Raw genomic sequence first — 11713 nt, 5'->3', positions numbered from 1 at the left:
TGGGTAAAATGCAGGAGCCAGTTACACACAGCAGTGCCCCACAAAAAGCCATGGATTGAGTTACAATTTTATTCAGGAATTGTCTCCATGTGTTATGAGGAAGAACTTCACCCACTCACGTCAGATTGGAGCACAGTCTCATAGCTACAGTTGTCAGTGTTTTCTCCAATTGACAACTGTGTAAAGTATAAGGCTGCACATATCTCCATTTATAACAAACACTTTTAAATAACTCACACATTTGAACATTTCCCACTGCAAGAAAAATACAATGAAATCAGGGGAGGCAACAGGAACATTCAAATAAAAAATTTACAGAGAATAAAAAACAGGTTAAAAATGATTGTTCCGAAAAAAAATGGGTCTGAAAATTTCCATTTTGAAACCTTTACTGTATTATGAGTGAATTAGTTGATTCAAGGTACATTCCTAAGAAAATATGTCTGATAAGAAAACTTGTTCTTCAAGTTTTACCTATGCTGCATTACTTTCAAAGCTGATGCAATGCAGTCTTTCTCTGTAAGAGAATGACCTTAAGAACATTCTTGTTCATCTTTTGATCTTGAGATCCATGTGCACTGAACAAATGTAAAGATTATTATAAACTCAAAGTCCTGATCAGGCTTTACTGACATTCGAAGGATGCTTACTTGGATCACATCATAACATGTACTGGGCTAGTTTCTGTTCAAGATGTTTCTTAACAGCAACTGTAATTTAGAGACAACATTAATTGGGAACCTCTCTTACAGAAGAAAAATAATAATATTCACATTTGATATAAGATATGCAACATCAAAACCATAACTAATCAATGGAAATATTACAATTGGAAGTATTCTAATATATAATAATCCATTTGATACAGCACCTAATTTTGTCTACACATCTCAAAGAGTTTGACAGATAATTACCATCAAGTGTAGTGACTATTTTGGTAAGCAAACAATGTAGTGAGTTTTTCACACAGCATAGTCTCACAAACAGCTATAAAATGAATGACAAATTAATCTGGAAGATGTTGGTCATGAAACTGGGAGAAACTCTGTGCTCTTTTTTAAATAGTGTGAAAGGATCTTTAATGTCTGAACACTCAAACAGGCCCTTGATTTCACATCTCATTCAAAGTTAATGAATCACTCCCTTCTCCTAAAGCACTGGACTAGATTGTCAGTCTTGGACAGAACTCACAACCTGCTGATCCTGAGAAGAGTTTGAGCTCTGCTAAAAGCAAAGTATTGTGAAAGTAGGGGTTTATATGAGTTTAAAGAAGAGTCGAACATGGTAAATAAAAGCAGAAAAATTGACATGTTAGTCATTTATGTAAGTCTTTTGGTCTAGAACCTCTTAAGTGAAGGGAGAGTGTTCAGCAAGTATTCGTTTTCTTTCATTGCCAGGGCAGTATTTGCAGCCTCCAAGTCCTCCCTGATTTACTTGGGACAAACCTTCCCCCTTTAGCATTTTTTGGGGAAAAAAAATAGGCTTTGACATACCATTGTCCAAACTTCATCCCAGCCACAAGTCCGGTTTGAGCGATTAGTAACAATGGAAACGCAAAGAGTAACAAACAGTGCCAGTTTTGAGCAAGGAGGGTGGAGCTGGCTGTGCAGGGCAACTGCGCTTCGGCTCCTGAAGCTCGAGCTCATGCCCCGGAGCACGTCCCTCTAATGGCCTATTTTATTCTATCTTACAACAACAAATTACATTTGTATAGCACCTTTTTACATCGAGAGGACATCTCAAAGCGCTGGACAATCAGGGATTTGGATCCGAACTGGGGGTTGGGATCAGGAGGAGTGGAGGGCAGGGAGGGTAGGAGAGTGACCGAAGACGGACCTTGAAGGGAGTAAGCGAGGGAGAGAGGCGAAGGGACTGGGGGTGGACTGGGTGAATTGATAGGTATCAACACTACAAAAATTGATAGTTTCCATTTGGGAGAATTGTCTTTTTTGCTCCCAAATATTTTCCTTTTAAGATTAATCCCTTCAACTTTATTTTGCTCTTATTTGTTTTAATTGTAAGCGCTTTCCTTATCTTTCTCATATTTCTATCACATCATAATTTAACAGCATCTGACTCAACATCAACCGAAATATCTGAAGCAAGTACAATAGAACTATCTACAATGGCAAACGCTTCCACAACAATTTCATCTTCCACCGGGGAAACAACAGGTATCAACACTATTAACTTGATGATTTCAATCTGAGAGAGATGGCTTTTGCACATATTTGCTTGTTGTATATTAATGGCTTCATGCTCATTTTGTTTATTCATATGAGGGAATGTACAAGAGCTTCCTTCACTTTATTGATATTTCTAGGTACAGTATTTCCTGATATTAGCTGCCAGATTAGTAGCAAGTGGAATTTTGAAATCTGGCAGATTAATAATCCTTGCATTTGATACAGCATATTATTACTCCTTCGAGACCACACAATGGCTTCACAGAATACACTGTAAATAATTGGCACATTAATTGTTGTGGAAGAGATTGGAATTAATTTTATTCTGTGACGAGCTTTGAGAAGTCTTGAAAATGTTATAACACGCTATATCAAATGCAAGGACTAGTATTATTATTATCAATGTGCCAGATTCCAACATTTCACTATCTACTGATGTGGCAGCTAATATTGGGACATACTGTATAGCACACACATCTACAAATGCAATCATTTCATCTGCAGCAATAGCTGAAACATCACGTGTGGTGATTGCCTATGTATTTGCTAAATATCATAATTTAATTGAACTATGATGAGCAACAACAACTTGCACCTGTATACCGCCCTCCATGCAGGGTAGCATCTCTGAGCGCATTGTCAAACGTAAACAGTAAACTCTGAAGCCATTAATCTAAACAGTAAACATTCACAGTACAGTATTTGAGTGAATAAGAGCACGTTTTTCTGAATCATCTTTGCAGCAGAATCTAACTCAACATCAACTGAAATATCTGAAGCAAGTACAGTAGAACCATCTACAATTGCAATATATTCCACAACAATTTCATCTGCCATCAGCGAAACAACAGATATCAACAATATTAACTTGATGATTTCAATTTGGGGGAGTTGGCCTTGCAGTCCCATATGTTTGCTTGTTTTAGATTAATGGCTTCATACTAATATGCCGCTTCAAACATGGGGGAACGTCTGGGAGCTTCTCTCACTTCACTGATATTTCCCAATATTAGTTGCCATTTCAGTAGCAATCTCAATTTCAATCTGAGAGAGATTGCCTTTGCAGTCCCACACGTTTGCTTGTTTTAGATTAACTGCTTCATGCTCAGTTTGCTCTTCGTGTGAGGGAATAGATGATTGAGAGCTTCTCTCACTTCACTAGTATTTCTAAATATTTCCCAATATTAGCCGCCACTTCAGTATCAAGTGAAATTTTGGAGTCTGGCACATTAACACACACATCTACAAACGCAATCACTTCATCTGCATCAACAGCTGAAACATCACATATGGTAGGTGCCTACGTATTCAACATACATGAATGGTGTGTCAAACATCATACCTTAATTGAACATTGATGAACAGTAAACGTTCACAATGCAGTATTATAAACAATACTGTTTTATAAACAATGTGTTTTTCTGAATCGCATTTTGAATTATCTTCACAGCAGAAACTGACTCCGCATTAACTGGAACAATGGAAACAAGTACAGAAGAATCATCTTCAATTGAAATTTCTTCAACCGTTGTTGCTTCATCAACAAGTGAATCGACAGGTATCAGCACTATAAACTTGATCATTTTCATTTGGTGGAATTGCCTTTTTTGCTCCGGAATATTTTCCTTTCCAGATTAATCCCTTCAACTTCATTTTGCTCTCATTTGTTTTAATGTGAAAGCGCTTTCCTAATCTTCCTCATATTTCCATTGCATCATAAATTAACTGAACTTTTATCATATGTAAAAGTTGGCAACTAAGTACAGCAGCTAAAAGTAACAACAACAACAAGATTTCATTTATAGAGCGCCTTTCACATCGGGAGGACATCCCAAGGCGCTGGACAGTTGAGTCGGGACCCGAGCAGGGGGTAAATGGTCAGGGTGAGGGAAGGGAGGGAGCGAGGAGGGGGTAGAGAGTCGAGAGGGGAGCTGAAGGGACAGTCGAAGAGAAAGGTCTTGAGACCGGCCTTGAAGGAGAAAAGGGAGGAAGCAAGGTGAAGGCGCTGGGGGATGGAGTTCCAGAGCCTCGGGGCTGAGAGGCTGAAGGCCCGGCCACCGATGGTAGGGCAGTTGGGGCGGGGGATGTGGAGCAGACTGGAGCCAGAGGAACGGAGGGTACGGGCAGATAAGTAGGGGGATAGTAAGTCAGAGAGGCAGGAGGGAGCGAGGCCGTGAATGGCCTTGTAGGTGAGGATGAGGATCTTGAATTCGATCCTCTGGGGGATGGGGAGCCAGTGGAGGGAGCGAGGGTGGAGTGATGTGGTCCCGAAGCCTGGTGCGGGACAGTACACGAGCTGCAGAGTTCTGAATGACCTGCAGCTTGTGGAGGGAGGTGGCGGGAAGGCCGGCGAGGAGAGAGTTCCCATAGTCCAGCCTTGAGATGATAAAGGCGTGGACCAGAGTTTCAGCAGTGTGAGGGGTGAGGTAGCGCCGTAGTCTGGCGATGTTCCGGAGGTGATGGAAGGCGGTGCCAGTTGTGGCGCGGATATGAGGAAGAAAGGACAGCTCAGGGTCGAACAGAACCCCGAGGTTCCTGACTGGCTTTGAGAGGTGGAGAGTGCAGCATCATCAACATCAACTGAAATATCTGAAGCAAGTACAATAGAACCATCTACAATTGCAATCTATTCCACAACAATTTCATTTGCCACCAGGGAAACAACAGGTATCAACAATATTAACTTGATGATTTCAATTTGGGGGAGTTGGCCTTTGCAGTCCCATATGTTTGCTTGTTTTCAATTAATAGCTTCATGCTCAGTTTGGTCTACATATGAGGGAATAGATGAATGAGAGCTTCTCTCACTTCACTGATATTTCCCAATATCATCTGCCAATTCAGTACTTAGTGAAATGTTGTAATCTGGCACATTAACGCACACATCTACAAATGCAATCACTTCATCTGCATCAGCAGCTGAAACATCATGTATGCTGAATGCCTACGTATTCAATATACGTGAATGGTGTGTCAAACATCATACCTTGAACTCTGATGAACAGCAAATGTTCACAATGCAATATTATAAACAAAAAGAGCACGTGATTTTCTGAATCGTATTTTGAATTATCTTCACAGCAGAAACTGACTCCGCATTAACTGGAACAATTGAGACAAGTACAGAAGAACCATCTTCAATTGCAATTTCTTCTGGAGCTGTTGCTTCGTCAATAATTGAAACGACAGGTATCAACACTATAAACATGATCAGTTTTCATGTGGGCGAATTGTCTTTATTGCTCCCGAATATTTTCCTTCTCAGATTAATCTCTTCAACTTCATTTTGCTTTAATTTGTTTTAAAGTGTGAGCGCTTTTCTTATCTTCCTAATATTTCTATCGCATCATAATTTAACTGTTCTGCACTGATGTGTAAAAGTTGGCAACGCAGTACAGCAACTAATAGTATCTTGCTTTCTGCGTGACATTTCTCAATTAACTTTGTGGCAGAATTTGACTCAACATCAACCGAAATAACTGAAGCAACTACAATAGAACCATCTACAATTGCAATTACTTCCACAACAATTTCATCTTCCACCAGGGAAACAACAGGTATCAACATTATTAAATAGATGATTTCAATTTGAGAAACATGGCCTTTACAGTCCCACATGTTTGCTTGTTTTAGATTATTGGCTTCATGCTCATTTTTTTCCATATATGAGGGAATGTATAAGAGTTCTCTCAGTTCACACATATTTCCAAATACAATATTTCCCAGTGTTAGCTGTCACATGAATAATAATCTTTGATTTTCATATAGTGACTTATCACGTCTTCCGGATGTCTCAAAGCGCTTCAGAGAATATACTGTAATTAGCAAACATACACGAGCACACACATCTACAAATGTGATCACTTCATCTCCAGACACAGCTGAAACATCATGTATGTTGAATGCCAACATATTTGCCAAACATCATAATTTACTTGAACAGTAATCTTTTAGAATACAGTATTAGAGTGAATTAGAGCACATCTTTTTCTGAAACATCTTTGCTGCAGAATCTGACACAACATCAACTGAAATATCTGAAGGAAGTACAGTCGAACCATCTACAATTGCAATCTCTACCCCGACAATTTCATCTTCAACCAGGGAAACAACAGGTATCAACCCTACTAACATGATGATTTCAATTTGAGAGACATGGCCTTTGCAGTCCGATTTTTCACTTGTTTTAGATTAGAGGCTTCATGCTCATTTTGTTGTATATGTGAGGGAATGTATAAGAGTTTCTCTCATTTCACTCATATTTCCGAATACAATATTTCCCAATATTGGCTGTCACATCTGGAACTTGTGAAACATTGGAATCTGGCAGATTAATAATAATCCTTCCATTTAATATCGTGCCTTATCAGGTCTTTGAGATGTCTCAAAGCGCTTCACAGAATATACTGTAATTAACAAATATACACGAGCACACACATCTACCAATGTGATCACTTCATCTAAAGGCACAGCTGAAACATAACGTATGTTGAATACCTACACATTTGCCAAACATCATAATTTACTTGAACTCTGATGAACAGTAAACATTCACAATACAGTATTAGAGTGAATAAGAGCACATCTTTTTCTGAATCATCTTTGCAGCAGAATCTGACTCAACATCAACTGAAATATCTGAAGCAACGACAATAGAACCATCTACAATTGCAATCACTTCCACAACAATTTCATCTGCCACCAGCGAAACAACAGGTATCAACAATATTAACTTGATGATTTCAATTTGGGGGAGTTGGCCTTTGCAGTCCCATATGTTTGCTTGTTTTCAATTAATAGCTTCATGCTCAGTTTGGTCTACATATGAGGGAATAGATGAATGAGAGCTTCTCTCACTTCACTGATATTTCCCAATATCATCTGCCAATTCAGTACTTAGTGAAATGTTGTAATCTGGCACATTAACGCAGACATCTACAAATGCAATCACTTCATCTGCATCAGCAGCTGAAACATCATGTATGCTGAATGCCTACGTATTCAATATACGTGAATGGTGTGTCAAACATCATACCTTGAACTCTGATGAACAGCAAATGTTCACAATGCAATATTATAAACAAAAAGAGCACGTGATTTTCTGAATCGTATTTTGAATTATCTTCACAGCAGAAACTGACTCCGCATTAACTGGAACAATTGAGACAAGTACAGAAGAACCATCTTCAATTGCAATTTCTTCTGTAGCTGTTGCTTCGTCAACAATTGAAACGACAGGTATCAACACTATAAACATGATCAGTTTTCATTTGGGCGAATTGTCTTTATTGCTCCCGAATATTTTCCTTCTCAGATTAATCTCTTCAACTTCATTTTGCTTTAATTTGTTTTAAAGTGTGAGCGCTTTTCTTATCTTCCTAATATTTCTATCGCATCATAATTTAACTGTTCTGCACTGATGTGTAAAAGTTGGCAACGCAGTACAGCAACTAATAGTATCTTGCTTTCTGCGTGACATTTCTCAATTAACTTTGTGGCAGAATTTGAATCAACATCAACCGAAATAACTGAAGCAACTACAATAGAACCATCTACAATTGCAATTACTTCCACAACAATTTCATCTTCCACCAGGGAAACAACAGGTATCAACATTATTAAATAGATGATTTCAATTTGAGAAACATGGCCTTTACAGTCCCACATGTTTGCTTGTTTTAGATTATTGGCTTCATGCTCATTTTTTTCCATATATGAGGGAATGTATAAGAGTTCTCTCAGTTCACTCATATTTCCAAATACAATATTTCCCAGTGTTAGCAGTCACATGAATAATAATCTTTGATTTTCATATAGTGACTTATCACGTCTTCCGGATGTCTCAAAGCGCTTCAGAGAATATACTGTAATTAGCAAACATACACGAGCACACACATCTACAAATGTGATCACTTCATCTCCAGACACAGCTGAAACATCATGTATGTTGAATGCCAACATATTTGCCAAACATCATAATTTACTTGAACAGTAATCTTTTAGAATACAGTATTAGAGTGAATTAGAGCACATCTTTTTCTGAAACATCTTTGCTGCAGAATCTGACACAACATCAACTGAAATATCTGAAGGAAGTACAGTCGAACCATCTACAATTGCAATCTCTACCCCGACAATTTCATCTTCAACCAGGGAAACAACAGGTATCAACCCTACTAACATGATGATTTCAATTTGAGAGACATGGCCTTTGCAGTCCGATTTTTCACTTGTTTTAGATTAGAGGCTTCATGCTCATTTTGTTGTATATGTGAGGGAATGTATAAGAGTTTCTCTCATTTCACTCATATTTCCGAATACAATATTTCCCAATATTGGCTGTCACATCTGGAACTTGTGAAACATTGGAATCTGGCACATTAATAATAATCCTTCCATTTAATATCGTGCCTTATCAGGTCTTTGAGATGTCTCAAAGCGCTTCACAGAATATACTGTAATTAACAAATATACACGAGCACACACATCTACCAATGTGATCACTTCATCTAAAGGCACAGCTGAAACATAACGTATGTTGAATACCTACACATTTGCCAAACATCATAATTTACTTGAACTCTGATGAACAGTAAACATTCACAATACAGTATTAGAGTGAATAAGAGCACATCTTTTTCTGAATCATCTTTGCAGCAGAATCTGACTCAACATCAACTGAAATATCTGAAGCAACGACAATAGAACCATCTACAATTGCAATCACTTCCACAACAATTTCATGTGCCACCAGCAAAACAACAGGTATCAACAATATTAACTTGATCATTTCAATTTGGGGGAGTTGGCCTTTGCAGTCCCATATGTTTGCTTGTTTTCAATTAATAGCTTCATGCTCAGTTTGGTCTACATATGAGGGAATAGATGAATGAGAGCTTCTCTCACTTCACTGATATTTCCCAATATCATCTGCCAATTCAGTACTTAGTGAAATGTTGTAATCTGGCACATTAACGCACACATCTACAAATGCAATCACTTCATCTGCATCAGCAGCTGAAACATCATGTATGCTGAATGCCTACGTATTCAATATACGTGAATGGTGTGTCAAACATCATACCTTGAACTCTGATGAACAGCAAATGTTCACAATGCAATATTATAAACAAAAAGAGCACGTGATTTTCTGAATCGTATTTTGAATTATCTTCACAGCAGAAACTGACTCCGCATTAACTGGAACAATTGAGACAAGTACAGAAGAACCATCTTCAATTGCAATTTCTTCTGTAGCTGTTGCTTCGTCAACAATTGAAACGACAGGTATCAACACTATAAACATGATCAGTTTTCATTTGGGCGAATTGTCTTTATTGCTCCCGAATATTTTCCTTCTCAGATTAATCTCTTCAACTTCATTTTGCTTTAATTTGTTTTAAAGTGTGAGCGCTTTTCTTATCTTCCTAATATTTCTATCGCATCATAATTTAACTGTTCTGCACTGATGTGTAAAAGTTGGCAACGCAGTACAGCAACTAATAGTATCTTGCTTTCTGCGTGACATTTCTCAATTAACTTTGTGGCAGAATTTGAATCAACATCAACCGAAATAACTGAAGCAACTACAATAGAACCATCTACAATTGCAATTACTTCCACAACAATTTCATCTTCCACCAGGGAAACAACAGGTATCAACATTATTAAATAGATGATTTCAATTTGAGAAACATGGCCTTTACAGTCCCACATGTTTGCTTGTTTTAGATTATTGGCTTCATGCTCATTTTTTTCCATATATGAGGGAATGTATAAGAGTTTCTCTCAGTTCACACATATTTCCGAATACAATATTTCCCAGTGTTAGCAGTCACATGAATAATAATCTTTGATTTTCATATAGTGACTTATCACGTCTTCCGGATGTCTCAAAGCGCTTCAGAGAATATACTGTAATTAGCAAACATACACGAGCACACACATCTACAAATGTGATCACTTCATCTCCAGACACAGCTGAAACATCATGTATGTTGAATGCCAACATATTTGCCAAACATCATAATTTACTTGAACAGTAATCTTTTAGAATACAGTATTAGAGTGAATTAGAGCACATCTTTTTCTGAAACATCTTTGCTGCAGAATCTGACACAACATCAACTGAAATATCTGAAGGAAGTACAGTCGAACCATCTACAATTGCAATCTCTACCCCGACAATTTCATCTTCAACCAGGGAAACAACAGGTATCAACCCTACTAACATGATGATTTCAATTTGAGAGACATGGCCTTTGCAGTCCGATTTTTCACTTGTTTTAGATTAGAGGCTTCATGCTCATTTTGTTGTATATGTGAGGGAATGTATAAGAGTTTCTCTCATTTCACTCATATTTCCGAATACAATATTTCCCAATATTGGCTGTCACATCTGGAACTTGTGAAACATTGGAATCTGGCACATTAATAATAATCCTTCCATTTAATATCGTGCCTTATCAGGTCTTTGAGATGTCTCAAAGCGCTTCACAGAATATACTGTAATTAACAAATATACACGAGCACACACATCTACCAATGTGATCACTTCATCTAAAGGCACAGCTGAAACATAACGTATGTTGAATACCTACACATTTGCCAAACATCATAATTTACTTGAACTCTGATGAACAGTAAACATTCACAATACAGTATTAGAGTGAATAAGAGCACATCTTTTTCTGAATCATCTTTGCAGCAGAATCTGACTCAACATCAACTGAAATATCTGAAGCAACGACAATAGAACCATCTACAATTGCAATCACTTCCACAACAATTTCATCTGCCACCAGCAAAACAACAGGTATCAACAATATTAACTTGATGATTTCAATTTGGAGGAGTTGGCCTTTGCAGTCCCATATGTTTGCTTGTTTTCAATTAATAGCTTCATGCTCAGTTTGGTCTACATATGAGGGAATAGATGAATGAGAGCTTCTCTCACTTCACTGATATTTCCCAATATCATCTGCCAATTCAGTACTTAGTGAAATGTTGTAATCTGGCACATTAACGCAGACATCTACAAATGCAATCACTTCATCTGCATCAGCAGCTGAAACATCATGTATGCTGAATGCCTACGTATTCAATATACGTGAATGGTGTGTCAAACATCATACCTTGAACTCTGATGAACAGCAAATGTTCACAATGCAATATTATAAACAAAAAGAGCACGTGATTTTCTGAATCGTATTTTGAATTATCTTCACAGCAGAAACTGACTCCGCATTAACTGGAACAATTGAGACAAGTACAGAAGAACCATCTTCAATTGCAATTTCTTCTGTAGCTGTTGCTTCGTCAACAATTGAAACGACAGGTATCAACACTATAAACATGATCAGTTTTCATTTGGGCGAATTGTCTTTATTGCTCCCGAATATTTTCCTTCTCAGATTAATCTCTTCAACTTCATTTTGCTTTAATTTGTTTTAAAGTGTGAGCGCTTTTCTTATCTTCCTAATATTTCTATCGCATCATAATTTAACTGTTCTGCACTGATGTGTAAA

The 11713-nt window shown here is 37.7% G+C and overlaps 1 protein-coding gene across 1 annotated transcript in view; it reads left to right on the top strand.

The window, feature by feature from the left end:
* Window positions 1–5115: 5115 nt before the first annotated feature.
* LOC103176052 (serine-rich adhesin for platelets-like) overlaps window positions 5116–11713 on the top strand; it is a 40086-nt gene continuing 33488 nt past the window's right edge. Inside the window, exons 1-14 of the mRNA XM_042339236.1 lie at window positions 5116–5134; window positions 5268–5375; window positions 5639–5743; window positions 6194–6301; window positions 6795–6902; window positions 7317–7424; window positions 7688–7792; window positions 8243–8350; window positions 8844–8951; window positions 9366–9473; window positions 9737–9841; window positions 10293–10400; window positions 10894–11001; window positions 11416–11523. Of these exons, the coding sequence (XP_042195170.1) occupies window positions 5116–5134; window positions 5268–5375; window positions 5639–5743; window positions 6194–6301; window positions 6795–6902; window positions 7317–7424; window positions 7688–7792; window positions 8243–8350; window positions 8844–8951; window positions 9366–9473; window positions 9737–9841; window positions 10293–10400; window positions 10894–11001; window positions 11416–11523 (1414 nt within the window). The remainder of the gene's footprint in view (window positions 5135–5267; window positions 5376–5638; window positions 5744–6193; window positions 6302–6794; window positions 6903–7316; window positions 7425–7687; window positions 7793–8242; window positions 8351–8843; window positions 8952–9365; window positions 9474–9736; window positions 9842–10292; window positions 10401–10893; window positions 11002–11415; window positions 11524–11713) is intronic.

This window comes from Callorhinchus milii, unplaced genomic scaffold (genome assembly GCF_018977255.1).
Source record: "Callorhinchus milii isolate IMCB2004 unplaced genomic scaffold, IMCB_Cmil_1.0 Scaffold11, whole genome shotgun sequence".
Lineage (NCBI taxonomy): Eukaryota > Metazoa > Chordata > Chondrichthyes > Chimaeriformes > Callorhinchidae > Callorhinchus > Callorhinchus milii.
The sequence above is the reverse complement of the archived record's forward strand: the minus strand, read 5'-3'. Positions and strand labels throughout refer to the sequence as shown.